We start from the raw sequence: 16093 nt of genomic DNA, 5'->3' as shown, positions 1-16093 counted from the left end.
GAAAAGTATGTATTTTAAAAACAAGATTTCATATAAAGGATAACTAAACACTTTCTAATTTAAATTAGGCATGAAATACATTATATTTATTTAATCATATCTGCATAATGATCTTTCACTGGAATATCATCAATATATCTTCTACTTAAATAAATAACATTTGAATTTTGTACTAAATGAAGACTGTTAGGGGGCTGGCATCAGGGCTTGTCGGCTACAATTTCGCTTTTGGCACCAGTTCAAGCCCTGGTTGCTCTACTTCTGATCCAGCTCCCAGCTTGTAGCCTGGGAAAGTAACAAAGCATAGCACAAGTCCTTGGGACCCTGCACCCACTTGGGAACTCTGGAGAAAGCTCCTGGCTCCTGGCTTTGGACCAGCTCAGCTGTGACAGTTGGGAATGAATGAGCGGATAGAAGATGTCTCTGCATAACTCTAACTTTCAAATAAATTAAATAATATTTTTTAAGTAGCTAATGAAGAGTATCAAGTTGGTGACTTTCAAAAGGCACTTCTGTATACGGCTCCCTACCACTGTAACTTGATTGATTAGCGCAGCCACGATTCGGTCTCCCGTCATTTGGTGTCCACAGCAGTGAGGGCCACACGCCTCCTTAGAGAGTGATTTGATTTTTCAAGTGTATGTAAGTGTAACTAAGAAATGGAAAATTATTACAGAATGATCTATTTTCAGAGATTTCAATTATTCTTTTTAATGAATACAATATTGAACCATAGCAAAATGTGTATGTCATCAACTAATTTTATTGGAAACAAGTAAATCACATTTTCAAAAAGATCCTTAATCTGTGACCATGATTTCCTGAAGTTCATGGTCAATGTATCACTCAGTCCTCATTAAAAACTGCTTTAGGTTATGGAACCAAACAGATCAGTTCTGACTCCAACCCTGCTGTTCAGAAGGGCACTAAACAACATATATTTTTACTGAAAATTGTTACCTTATAAAAATATTGCTTAGGGATAGGTTACAGAAAACACAATGAGGACAATCAAGTAAATAGCCTCTGGGCAGGCAAACAACAGTTAAACAGTAAGTTCAGTTCAGGCAATGTATGTTCAGTCTAAGGAACAGCACACTTTCTAAAAAGCACAGTTGTAACTATAATGACAGGAACTGTTACTGATAAATCATTATTACTAATCACAAAATATACCACTCAATTAGAAATCACGCAAAGGAGATGTTCATACACACTTTTTTTTTTTGCCTGCCAGAGAAATACTGGAGCTAGTGGCAGCAGTCTGCAAGACTTAGAAGATCTTAGAATCAACAATCAACTTTGAAGTTTGTGAACTTTACCTTACTTAGTGGAGCAAAGAGAAAAATCTAAAATTTAAGCTCCAAACCACAGCCATGATTGAAGAAGACCATGTCTTTCAGTAAGTATGAAAGCAACCACAGGTTTGGTTTGTGAGAGTCTAATGCAGGAAACAGTACAAGCAACTTTACTCCAGATTAGCATAAGCCTGTATCACTAAAGAGGTGATCAAAACTCAGTTAAGCTGAGAAAACACACTTTTATAAGCATTAATGGCTGTTACACAAATAGGCTTTACATGTAAGTAACTTCTCTGTTAACCATGTTCAAATCAAAAACTTTAAATACAATCTAATGTCATGTAAAATCCCAGAGGTCAAATGCACAGTTAAAATATTCAAAAGTCCTTTTTTATGGGTCATTTACATGCTTCAAATTTAAAAGAACTTTAAAGGATAATTCATTTAAATTTTATATTTTTCATAAATCTTCACAATACATAAAATTCAGACATTCAATTTCCAGTAAGCGGAGGTTCAATTAAATGCTTGTTTAATGTATTGTGGAGAGATACTCCTTAGAGGTTTTCTGTTCAATATTTAAAGAGGCACAATTCTGAATGTCTGTTCTATCTGAAAAAAAAAAATTTATGTATGTCATTTCAAAATATCAGTTTTAGAATTCCAATTAGTCAAAGCAGAAATGTTGGAAAATAAAACAAAGTTTTAAAATCCTATTCCTTATATTCAGAGATTTCTAATTAAAAAAAGCTTGCCATAGCTGGTGTATCATGCATTTGTAGTTCCAGAAAATACCCTCCATAAGACAGTTAGATGAGTTTTCCATGCATTTGAATGTACATGTTTCTACTCGAAACATCTGTAAACTTAAAAGACCAAATAAGAATGAATCAAATGGCAATCTCCAAGCTCAGGCATGTTGTGGTAATCAGATAATGGCGGGCCATAGAGACTGCGATTTCTCAGAGGAGAGAGCCTAAGCAAGGATGAGACGCTCGTGGGAGTAGGTGGCACAGTCAGTGTGAAGTGACAAGACGGATAACTAAGTCCTCAGCAGCACTGATGAACATAATGGCTTGATGCAAGCAGCTTTAAAAGAAACATTTACACATGCTCCTTTAACCATGTCAAGACAAGTTATCTTCATTTGGGGAGTTTTGGCAGACAGAAATTCGAGATCTGTATCAAGTATACCATAGAAAAGAATAAACAGTAAACCATGTCTTAATTTTGAAAAAAATACCTTACCTCTACTGTCTACTTTAATATGTTACATATAAATGCAAAATATAAGTTTAAAATGCTAACTTGTTGAAATTTGTTGATAACTGAAGAGTTTGAAAAATAGGTATATTAGAGGTTCCTAGTCTCAACTACTCACAAAAAGTACCTGGGGAGCTCAAAAAAAATTCATGTATAAATCTGTGTAAAGGTTCTCCCTCAACCTTCTGTCTTCTTTTCACAAACAACTTAGTCTAAAAATCATCAGACTTCCAATCAAATAGGTATCTATGTGAGGAAGGCAGAGAGTGTGGCAATACATTTTTCCAAATTAAGGGTGTGATCACAGAAGAACACATATTAAAGGTAACAGAAGCGTGTTTTGTTGGTAAGGACTTACAAAATAAAAAGGGATAAAAGCGCAGTAGTTTTCAATATTTATGATCACATAGAAATAACAGAGGTGTGTATTTGTGTGTGTGTATGTATATGCATCTATATAGTCCTCGTGGCTGTCTAGTGAGAACTAGGAGAACCAACATCCCAATATCAATGAGCACAAAATATTTTGTTTTCTAAACACCATTTTTGACTGAAAGGAACCATGGTCCTTGCAGAAATGATGGGCTCAAAAAGTAGGGAAGTGGGGGGAACAATTTAAGCCAGAAGTTTTCAATGAGGAAATATTGAAAAATCAATGAAATCATATCTGGAGGACCCAGAAACCAACTTGAAGTGGCTTTCATTAACCAAATTTGGTGTGATTTGAATAAAATGGTAATGAATGCAACCCTCTGAAGATTACAAATTATAACTACTGAATAAAACAGAACATGAAAGTTTGATGAGGAATAGACTGTGTAAGTAGTCTCAAGGTTCTTGTATACTATCACTGTTTTTTTTTTTTAAAGAAAAATGATTTGTTTATTTGACAAAGTTACAGAGAGAGACTGGAGGTAGAGAGAGAAATCTTCCATAAGCTGGTTCACTCCCCAGATGGTTGCCAAAGCCAGGAGCCTGGAACTTCATCTGGGAATCTCATGTAGTGCCAGGGACCAAACACTTGGGCCATCAACCACTGCTTTGTCCAGACCTCTAGCGAGGAGCTGGATGGAAAGTAGAGCAGCAGGATACAAAAGGGGACCCATTTGGGATATTGTGACTTCCCTAAATATAGAAGAATGGCAAACAATCATGTGGTTAAAGTTAACATCATCATCATCCATTGTTCAAGTCAAAACCATGCAAGGAGGGATGGCATCGTAGCACAGCACATTCAGCTGCCCCCTGTGATACTAACGTCCTATAGGAATGCCAGGTCGAGTCCTACTTGTTCCATTTAAGGTCCAACTTCCTGTTAATGCACCTAGGAGGGTAGCAGAAGATGGTCCAGTTACTTGAGTTTCTTCCATTCACATGGGAGACCTGGACAAACTCTTAGCTGCTCTGTTTCAGATCCAGCCTCCTGCTAGTTTGCCTAGGAAGGCAGCAAAATATGGTCCAGGTACATGGATCCTGCCACCCACATGTGAGACCCAGATGGAATCCTGGCTAGCAGCCATCTGGTGAGACATATGTGACCCATATGGGATTACAGCATTGCAGGCAATGGCCTCACCTGCTAGACCACAGTAATAGTCCCTAACTCATTTTCTTTTTAAGAAAGAACAGCTTGATTAAGCCACAGCTGACCAAAATGACTTTATTCAAACATATTCAATATTTTTGTTAAAGGAGTCAAAGCAGCAAAATCTAGTTATCCACTCACACTTTCATAGAAACATGCAATTGAAATGTGCATTAATCCTGATGGTTAAGACATGTCCATCTTATGCAGAAATGCGTGGGATGGATTCCCAGCTCTAGCTCTTGATTCTAGCTTCCTACTAACGCAGAACCAGGTGGTCGTGGGGATGACTTAGTGGCTCTGAGATCCTGCCAGCCATACATCAGCCTGGAGTTCACAAGCACTGAGCATCTGGAGAGTAAACCAACAGCAGGACTCTCTCTCTCTCTCCTCATGTGTGTATGTGTGTGTGTGTATGTATACATATATATATATATATTCTTAAACATATTTATATCCTCAAAAATATATATTTGTTTTCCTTTTGTTTTTGTCTTTCAAACAAATATTTAGTTTTAAAAATACTATCATTTAAATCGTGAATCATGATGATTTTCTAAATAAAAGTTTCTTTTGGGCATAAATCATTAAACAACTTTATCAAAAATAAAACAAATATTAAAAATACTAATTAAGACATGAAATCTAGTTGTTTTACAGAAAAAGAATTTCAATTCCAAGTGTATTTTCAGATGATCCATATGCAAAACAAACTGAACTTTACTGGCTTCTCTCTCGGCTAACCTAATTTAGTAAGACCCAGGGTGTAGTGTTCCTGCCACTCCTGATGTGTGGCAAACTAGCACATGGTTACTTTTTTGGCTGTAAGAGCACCACTAAATGTGCTTCAGCACTGTAGTGAACATAAAAAAAAATACTCCCCAGAGGAAATTTATATCACTTAAGAGTTTTTTTTTTCCATAAAGTAACAGAATAAAGTGATATATTCTTAACATGCATCAAATTAAAGCATGGGCCCCACATATTCAAAACTTGTTTAGCTAGAACACTGATGGTGTGATATGGAAAAGCTATTTTGTTTCAGGGAAGCAGCTTTTTCCCATAGATGTTTTCCCCTTACCTTAGAAGATGAAGAATCACACTCCTGACATATCCATCCATAACCTGTTTGTTTAGGAGACTTTTTCAAGGGAGGATCCAAACAGCCAAAATGGTAGCAGAGTCTACACTCATCACACCTGCAGGATAAATAAACGTACGCTATATCTAAATAATATAAAAACCAGCTACTTCAAAATCAAAGAGAAAATCTTGTGCATTTCAGGTTTAGCACGGTTAATCCTATCCGTGGTTCATTAGCTCATTACTTCAGTATTTATGAGAGACACAATCTAAACCTGTAATAAAAGCCTTAAAGAAAAAAATACAACTACAATTCAGTCAACAAAACAGTAGCCATCCACTGTGATGGCATAAATGTTAAAATTATGTGAATGAATGCAAGTGTATAGTCACTTGTGCTCAAAACAACCATAACCATTTCAGTCTTGAACATAAATAATTATTTCCTATCAGATAATTTAAAAGCACTTAATAATGTAAGATAATAATATATTATTGTAAGATTCTAATATAAGATACCTATGTAATACTCAAGGTTATAAATTTAGTGCAACACATTGTGGTTATTTTAAAAATTTGAGTACTGTAGGGAATTTTACTCGGTTGCAATCAATGTTATAAACTTACACTTCATCTTTCTTTAAAGTAGACAACAAATAAATTATAAATTTGCTGACACAACCTACATAAAGTAATGATACATGTTAAATCACAGAATACTGAAATACACAAAAGGAGAAGAAATCACCCTAAGAGCAGAATATTGGTCTCTCAAACCTGATGTCATTTTTCCAAAGTGCTTTTGATTTGCCTACATTAAAAAAAACTTACAAATAAATGTTTTGATAGTATCTCTGTCACCTAGAAGGTACAAAATCTAAGAAAACTATCATACCTATTCTTTGTTTCAGACAATCTCATCCTGCTGACAATGAAGAAGAATCTGTATTATTTCAATGGTTGGTAAAAAGAACTTTGCATTAATTGGAATAACAAGATCAAAACTTAACACATAACAAAGATGTATATATCTTACAGAAGTGTAATAGTCTTCATTTTGTGTGTTTTTAAAAGTAAATAATACTTCTCTATAAATGTTCAGATTCTCTAAAATTGTTTATCGTACTAACTTAAAACTTCACCAGCCAACAAACCCAACAAATCCAGGGGAAAAATGTGTAAGGCACATATTACTTAAACAAAATGCAAAATTACAATTCAATTCCAACCTAACTACTATGATTTTATTTTGTGCTTGCTTAGTAACCTTTGCAAATTGTGATTTCTAGGGAATAACTCCAGGCAAAAATCATGATAAATATTAAAAAGAACCAATACTCATTATTTATGACCTTCAAGCACAAGGATGATTCTTGTTGGTAAGGATGGATTTGCAGCTAATATACTGAGAACAACTTTGCCAAACTGTCAAGTTTCCTGTCTATTACTAACTTCCATTTACTTGTAAAACCGTGCTATCATTCAAATCAAGACTAGTGAAAACAGGAAAAAAGTAAAGATTTTATATGCCAGCTGTGTCAGAAGATAATTTGAAGCACATGCAGTTTAAAATTATCTAATTCTTTGTTTTCTTCATAAATCAAGCCTCTCAAAAAGACTTAAATTCGCAGGTGTAACGCTTATGTGTTTGTTATATTTCCAAATAACTAGGTGTGACAGAAAAGTTCTATAAAATGTCTTACTCAGCAATGAATAAAAATTTTAACTCTAGATAGTAAAAAGAAGTAGTTAATACCATTAAAAACTATTAACATCCAAAAGAAAATAACCCAATCTTGAACTCAATAGATTTGCTGATAAACAAATATGCATACATATTCTCTTTATGCAGGTTTCTAAAATTAATCCCATGTGAAAAAAATTGGTTGTACTTTTTATCACAGAACACTGGATTTTAAAAAACATAGCTTTAGATGCTGGTAAGAAAAATATTCTGAGTGACACCAATTAATTCTAGCAGAATTTGCAAGAATTGTAATACTATGGGGAAATGTAAGAAATAAATTGAGAACCTTAGATCCAAGGAACAAAGCAGATGGTCAAAATTGTGAAATACTTGCGTCCATTATTTGCTTCAGTCACTTTGGAATCTTTATCAAATCTTGTTAGTTAACAAATTCAGGCTAGGTTTTACATTAAATTGTTTGAAAAAACTTTAAAGTCAGAAACTTACATCAAATCCTTTAATTATCTTATACCTAAAAGCTGTAATAATTAACACTGTTATGGATCAATTTTATTTGCAGTCTTTACCTCTGTTTCTTAATTATACCTGGAAAACATCATTGCAGCTATAAATAGCGTATATTTATCAAAATTGTGGAAAAAAGGTTTAAAAACTTTTGTAAAAGTGGTCTTTGACTCATAAATGATAGTGATGAGCATAATACACTTTATTAAATAACACAAATGTTTATATAATAAATACACACTGTTATACCATTAGCACATATGAAATACAGAGAAAGCGTTTCACAGTGCTAAAAATATAAAACTAGTCAGCAGAGGAACACTGCATTTTTTTAAATAAAATCCAAGCTGAATGCTTCAAGTATATTTATCTTACATGACATTATACAGCATTCAAAAAGTAAAGCTTTAAATGACATAAGATGCATTTCACTTAGAAAATAAAATGAAACCTTATTGTTTTATTAAATTCTTACCAAACACAACATTGTGGACATCAGATTCATATCAGCTATAAATACATTAATTATATATGATTTTTCACACACTGAAAATAAAATGCAGCAATCAAATAAACATAGTACTTAAGTATTTGAAGTACTTACTTAGCATATGATTAAGCATAGCATCCTAGACTAAGAAGGGGAACAAGACGATTGGCCTTCAAATGTGCCATGATTCATACAACGGGCAGCCAGGTGTCTACCTGACCACTCAGAACAATGTAGACAAAAAGAAACAATTATATTTCCTCTTTTGCTAAGAGGCAGCATTCCAGAACGTTTTCATCCCTTAATTTCTAGTGATAATATCATTAGGAGATCACACTAAATAACATCTTCAAAAACCAATTGAAGCAATTAAGTGCACCTCCTACACACACAATTGAACAGTTAGATGATAATAAGCCAAACTTCAGGCAGAAGCAAAATCCACAGCAAGATCTTACAGGTGTACGTTTTCACAACGAAGTCGACCATATACCAGTGGAACAGTTAACTTAGATCTCCACCAAGCTTACCCAGAATCAAACAGTAAGTTGATTCTGCAAATAGACACTATTACATTAATTCACCTGAAAAAAAAAGTAAGTATCAAGGGAACGGATCAATTGAATTTTCAAAGTTTTTCACTTCTACGAAAAAATTTCATACAAGAAAGATTCAAAAATTGGACATGATTACTAGCATTACTTAAACAATCTCACTGGCAGCTCAAGCACCCACAACAATCTCGTAACGAGTAGTGATTTTTTTTTTTTATTGAACAGTAGTCCATGAGTTAAATTGCTCTTAGAATAAGACAAGCTTGCACAAAACTCTTCATTACCAGTTTTAGATTAACATTTAAAATCAATTAGTACAATATTTTACTCCTTATAATACACAATTTTAGTGCAATCTACATGAACATTTTGTTCACAAAATAATCAGAAAATATCTTTAAATATTTCACAAATATAAGACTAATATGAAAGACTTGAACCTATTAACACCATTATCACAAGCGGAAATGAGTAAATGAGTGGCAAGATAAGATGTATTCTTTGCATATAAATGTGTATAATGTGCAAAAGAACATGGACAGTTATCCACACTCAGATCCATGTTTAATAGTCACTGAGAGGATAGAGTCACTCAGCACATCAGATAGAGAGTAGAAATAAAAAATAAATCAAGAAATCGAACATTTATATATAAAAAAGCAGTAAGCTCAAGCACCTCTTCACAGCATGAAAAATGATTAGACATTTTCATACCTGACACATGTCTGCTTTATTCCTTACTACACTTGACTTTCATCTGTTCATGCTCTTGCAAATTTTTTTTAATAGTACAACCTGCTGGGCACGGGTGCTACAAAACTTCGTATTTTTCTGTTCACAATTAACTGATTATGCTCTAATTAATAGCACAGATTTTTGTTTTACAATATAAATCAGATAAGTGGGATAATGGCTGGGGTCAATCTTATTTTACTTGCAAAGCCCAGCATGAAAATACAGTGTCATGCAGTTCATGTACCTTGGACGGCAGTGAATCTTACTGGCAGGCCTACACAAAGCCTTAGAACAAACACTGAGGCAGAGAGGGCTTTCTGTAAGAAGTGTCTGCAGAACATCCCTATCTTAACAATCACAATCCTTAATGCTATGATTTTATGAACTGCTGATTCAGACAGGTAAGAAAAACAACTGTTTTCATATGCCAGGCAACTCTGACATTAGTCTCTTAAATAAGTTCCAGCCATTTCAGAAAATTAAAGACAAATTCATATTTCAAATATCCTACTCTGCAATGCAGTCTTTCTGAATTCTCTGAAAGGGTTTTGTGAATATAGGAATACAATAAAGACAGTGGGGAGTTTCACTTATCAAATAATGTCACTCTTAAGTGTTTAAGTGATTTTCATCACGCAATAGAGTGTAAAAACAGGGAAATAGGACAATGAGCATAAAAATTATCAGTCACACCATATTATCAGTCACCAATCTATTTTAACAACATACCTATAAAACATTCAAGAAACCAGCAATTCACAATATGTAAGTGTTATATAAATTTAATTTCTAAAGTTATGAATAAAGTCTAGGCCCGAATTGCTTTCATGTTCAAACATAATTTTAAATTCCAGTCTTTCTGTTTCTTAAACAAAAGGTAAGTGTCTGGACAGAATCCACATCCCTTCATTCTCTCCTGTCTAAAACAGTGATGTTTCTACTCCACGTGTAAAATAAGCCTTCAATGCAATTCATAAACATAAATTTTTGCATGTGATTTACTTGAAACAAACTATTCTGCATCTAGAAACTAATATGATTTAAAATCTAAGGACCCTTTTAAAACGATTAAAACAATGCTCCCTTAGCAGTCAAAGCCAAGCACAATAGTAAACACAAATGGTTCTCCAAGCAGTATCCCAGAGTGCCAGTACCAGTACCAGTACCAGTTGATACTCAGATATCAACTGAGAAACTGCCAGAGATATAAATACACTTTCATACCTCATCCAGACATACTGGATTAAACAGTCCCACTGCAGGAGGGAACCATACAGTCAGGAAGGATGATAGACAATGGGGCAACCACTTGTGTTCTAAAAAACTCCATGTTGGGGCCCAGAGTGGTAGCCTAGTGGCTGAAGTACTTTCCTAGCATGTGCCAGGATCTCATACAGGCACCAGTTGGTATCCCAACTGCCTCACTTCCCATCTAGCTCCCTATTGTGGCCTGGGAAAACAGTAGAGGATGGTCCTGTACCTGCGTGGGAGATCCAGTAGAGGCACCTGGCTCCAGGCTTTGGATCAGCTCAGCTCTGGCCATTGCAGCCGCTTGGGGAGTGAACCAACAGATAGAAGATCTTATTCTGTCTCTCCTTCTCTCTGTAAATCTGCCTTCCCAATAAGTATAAATAAATCTTAAAAAAAATTTTCATGCTGTGATTCTGATGATCATGATGATTACACCAGAGAGCCACTACTCATACTACAAAATTCTTCTATTTCAAGGAGATGAAGTTTCCTTCCTAAAGTTTTACTGTTTTTGTTTGTCTGTTTTGCTTTCTTATAACATGACAAATACCCATCATGTAACTGATATGTTGTTTACTCTTACATGAATCTGCAATATAGGAGCCATTGAGGACATATTTTCTCAGAATCACACTAACTGAATACTAAATGAACCAACTATGGACAAGCATTAATTTTACACAGTGGAAATATAAAAGCGTGCACATTATTAGCAAAACCTGTTTTATTCTACTTCCTTCAAAAGTTCTTCAGTTAACTATACCTTGGCAGTGCACATTGCCTTATGAATTATGATTTTAATCAGTAAAATCATGTAGATTCTTAGTGACAGCACCACATATGAAATAAACATTTCTACCAATAAAAATATGAAAATGCAGAATGTTGATATATTGTTTTCTAATTGGAACCAAGGTGAAAACAATTGTAATTCAAAAAGGCACCCAAATTACTGGCCTAACTGCCACCCAAAAAAGTCCTAAGATGAAATGATCGCTAGTAACTTCTCACTTTATATTAAAAGAGAGTCCAGACCTAAGGTATTGGCATATTTCATTCAAAAAATGTCAATCTGCCATTTTTCTTAAAATTTGCTGGAGGTCAGCTACAGTAAGAATTATCAACTTTCACTTAAGACTATGTAGTGATAAATAGCACTTGCTCTTTAAGGGAAAAAACAGCTTACTGGTTTTGTAAAAAATATTTTTTATGTCCAATACTATGCTATCTTCATGGAAATTATTCAGATCATGTGTAATTTCATCCATATTTTCCTTTTGCTACACTATTCTGATCAAGTGGTTCTTACTCTGACAACAGATTACTAGAACACGGCAACCATACCACTATAACTTGCTTTAGCTACATAACACTGAATATTCTACTTCTAAACTTAATCTATTTTCAATTATCACTACACCTGGAAAAAGGTTCAAAACCACATTTGTGAGTCAGGAAATTCTAAGAGACAGCTGACAATTTACACGTATATGTGCATTTCAACTTCATAAGATAGTGTCTTCCAAAAATCAGTTCAAGACTGAATGATGGAATATTAAACATAATTCTGTCATTGACTGAATTAAGTTTTAATTAAGACCAAGTTTTAATTCTGTAAATTTCTGCAAAGACACAGATGTTGATGGAGAACTTTCAGGTGGTAGTTTGGATAGTCAATAAGTTTTGTTTCTCCCTGTTTACTTCATAATGACATATTTATGTTCAAGAAAAACAATTATACTGAACATGGAAAGTTCATATTAAAACAATTAGGACTGAATAAATTTGGTTGCTACTAAAAAATTCTCTAAAAGTGAATACATGTATATTTGTATCCAAGAGCTTAAAGTCTGAAGTTGTAAAAATGTCATGCTAACGTTATTAGTGCTTTTATGCTAAAATTGAGACAAAAACAATGGCATATGCTTCACAAATCTTTCAATTTTGCTGAATATTATAAATAGGTATGACATTTATATTAAGAATCTATAGTTGTTTTGTAATACAGCATTTCATATATATATGTAGCAATCAGATGAAACAGAGCAGCAGACAGTTCGAAAGCATTGTCTTTCTTGTTTCCTACTAATATTGTTCAGTAACAGGAGTAGCATGTTGTGTTAAAGTCCCATAACTCACTCTTCCATAAGTTCAAACACTGTATACCATCGTTTGCCAAAAGAGGAAAAGACGTGACTTAGTAGGACAATTCTCAAAAGATATTTTTCAGCAACGCACATACCAAATATTTCTGATTAGTGCAAAATACAAGAAAAAAAGGAAGAAAAAGGTAGATGAAAAAAATTCACAAAGGCAGATTAACTGCCTTGTCAGTCCAAACAGCAAATCAATCAATTATATTCTATTCAAACCTGACAAGCAAAGGCAACTTTTTGCAGTGATAAGCTTATGGAAATGACAAGATAGCTGTTCTCCTTTACTTTATGTACGCTATGAGAGTTTTATCCACATTTTAAAAATCACTCTTATAAAAGAGGTTTCCAGGATTGCCTCCGAGGTTGAGCTGTGGCAGAGTTGGGTCTCATGAAGGGTATCTACACAGTAAAGTGATAAGAAAAGAACATTAACATTTAAAGATCATAGCAACTCTGCATGATGTCTTATGAAACATACTAACAATACTACAACAGATTCAAACAGTATGATCAGATCCAAAGAGACAGACACCCTATAACTAAATGCCACGATTTTGTGTAGCTTCTTATTTGTTGTAATGGAATTATTTTACCAGATGAAGCAGTTGCCTCTATCATTATTATTATTATTAATTTCTGGTTGTCAAAACTAAGTAAAATACATTTATATACATATATACACTTTTATACATCTATAAATGATGAAGTATTTATAAAGGGAAACATATTTGGTCAAAATTATTCTTAAAACAGAGCAGTTAGCTCATGTTTCTCATCAAAGAAAGAATCTGGTGCTCTGAGAATATATCAGAACACGTGTGACTGCTAAAACACCAAATCAAATCACAAAGTAACTGCTGGTTAACACAGTATCAGGGGGAAAATTCTCAAGTTACTCTGTTCCACCTTCCTGGCTAAAAAGAATGTATCAGAAACACTTAGTTTTGATTATTTGCCTTTGTATCTTTTTCAGAAGAGAAATTTTAGAAGTTTAGTGTCTAGAAGTTAGCAGATTTTTTTTAGAGTAGTAAACACAAACATTCACTCCTTCCTTTGAATACTTAGATCTAGAAGATGAGGTAAAACTGGGAAGTAGTCATACATCATAGAGAAGGTTTATTTTTTTAAACATGTAACTATTAGAGAGATGTGATTAAATGCTTCTAAGTTCCTTTGAGAAAAAGAAAGTGAAAAGTGGCACACAGACAAAAGAACACTACTGAAGCGATCAGCCATGCAAAACTACAGAACCTCCAGAGAAACCAAAAGCAAATGGTACGGGGAAAGGGGGTGCAACGGGAAGTGTGGTTTTCATGGAAATACTCTATTTGTCAACATGTGAGAACTAACAGGAACAACTGGTTCTCCTGCTAGCTGGTGAGGTCACATGGACATCAGTCTACGCAGCTTTCTCCAAGGACGCTCTGCAGCTGGCACTCTGAGAAATGCTGTACCTACCATCTACAGGTTAAGCACTAATGAAGAAGCATAATGCAAGAGGAAGCAACCATATTATTTATAATAAAACTGCAACTCATTCTTGCTAGCATGCACAAATAATGGAAAAAAGGCAGAAAACTGAGAAGATATATTTGGAATTAACTTACATGGTTTTGAATAGAGATACACTAAGTATCATGGGAATCTACTTTGAAATCTCAGTTAAATAAAACATAATTCAAGTTTGAAAAAATTTAAAGAAGTATCACTAATATTGTTCCATCCTAAATGTCATTTAATATTCCATGTTTCCTTAGTGTCAGAACAAGCCATATGGTTTCTTTAGGCTCCTATCGTCCCCACGACAGGATATTGTGTATTTTAAATCACAGATCCAGTCTTGACTTTGTAATTTTTCCATAAACACCTGCCAAGCCTATTTAAAATTTAATGCACCAAAAAAAGTGGTTAACTATTTTCACTGACGCACATGCCAGTGACAATCAGTGTATCCTGCCTCAGTACAGTGGAAAGTGCCTGACAAGGGGAAGTTCTTCTTTGCCCCTACAAAGTCAAGCATGCTAAGGTAGTGCAGGGTGGAGAGGCAGTATACTTAATCATTACTGCACGAGCTACAGAGCCAACACTGCCTGTGTTTAATTTTTTAACTCAATTGCTTTCCAATAATGTGATCTCAAGCAAGAACCTCTCAGTTTCCTCACTCATGAGATAAAATCAGCATCTAACTTAGGAACTAGTGAGGATTAAATGAGATAAAATATGGAAAACAATAGTAAACTGATGGGCACATAACAGGTTGGCAACTAAATCAGCAGACTTAGCAAGCACTACTATAGTGTACATATATATGTCTAAAAAGGATGAAATCACATTTTAATATGTAATTGTATAATGTAATCAACATATAATGGGAGCAATTTTTATTTCATATCACTTTAGCATCTTTGTATTTTAGCTACTTCAACTCTAAAATGGAGATGTGAATATTTTATAGTCAACAAATGAAAGGGCTAAACAGAGCAGGGAGAGTTTGGGATGGAGTAAGAGAAAATCATTAGCATAATTCCGGGGCTCAAAGACTTTAAAATAACATTTCCCTAGGGTTAGGTCACATTGCTAAAAAATATGGGAGTCTTACATATTCTTCCCTATAGACAAAAATCTGCTATCAATTTCAAACTTCGTACTCAAACTCATTTCACCACTATATATTGTTTGTTTTGGAAACTCTTTTGATTAAAAAGAAAGCACAAATTCCCTTTGTTTACAGATGAAAAAATTAGAGATTTTATTAATAAGGCTATTCAATTAGCCAATATGAAAATTTTGGAATTATAGATAGCAGTAGAGTTTGTCTTTTCATGCGATTTGTAATCTGTATGTGCCAAGAATAATCACTCCCTTGTATAAAGTAATATTCTTAATATACTACAATGGAAAATCAATGCAACTTTACAAAAATAAACTTTATTGAAAATAATTGAATAAGAACTTTTTCCTTGCTATACGTGCATCAAATTATGCTGTTCACCTCAGCTAAAATTGCATATCCTAGATATACCACACTTCACTATGTATTATATTCAGGCTTCTGTTTTCTTTAAACACAGATTACTTGTAAATACTTATTTAAAATAAAAATTTAAAGTGTAAACACTGATGACACAATACAAATTCTTTACAAATCATACAATTAAATGTTTATTGTCACTGTGACTCACACATTGAAAGAGTGTCATATAGTACACACTAACTGTGTAAGGCAGATTTGCGATGCCTGTGTCTAATGACAACACCAAATCACGCTAGTTACATGAAAAAAATAGAACAACAAAATATTTTCCTTTTATTTTAAAGTTTATCCAAAAAGTAAGCATCTTTCCCAATTTTTATTATTAGGAAAGCATTTTTACAAAACAGTTTTAGGACAACACTGTTTATTTTCTAATTTCTTCTTAGACTCTAATCTCTAATGAAGCATCATTTTAAATCCAAAGATACT

General features: G+C 33.9%; 1 protein-coding gene across 1 annotated transcript in view; it reads right to left on the bottom strand.

Moving 5' to 3' along the window:
* Nucleotides 1-16093, bottom strand: part of PHF14 (PHD finger protein 14) — a 117123-nt gene that overhangs the window by 31638 nt on the left and 69392 nt on the right. The window contains exon 17 of the mRNA XM_004582527.3: nucleotides 5231-5348. Within this exon, the coding sequence (XP_004582584.3) occupies nucleotides 5231-5348 (118 nt within the window). The remainder of the gene's footprint in view (nucleotides 1-5230; nucleotides 5349-16093) is intronic.

Source organism: Ochotona princeps, chromosome 20 (genome assembly GCF_030435755.1).
Source record: "Ochotona princeps isolate mOchPri1 chromosome 20, mOchPri1.hap1, whole genome shotgun sequence".
Taxonomy (NCBI): Eukaryota; Metazoa; Chordata; class Mammalia; order Lagomorpha; family Ochotonidae; genus Ochotona; species Ochotona princeps.
This window is presented reverse-complemented; position numbering and strand designations above follow the sequence as displayed.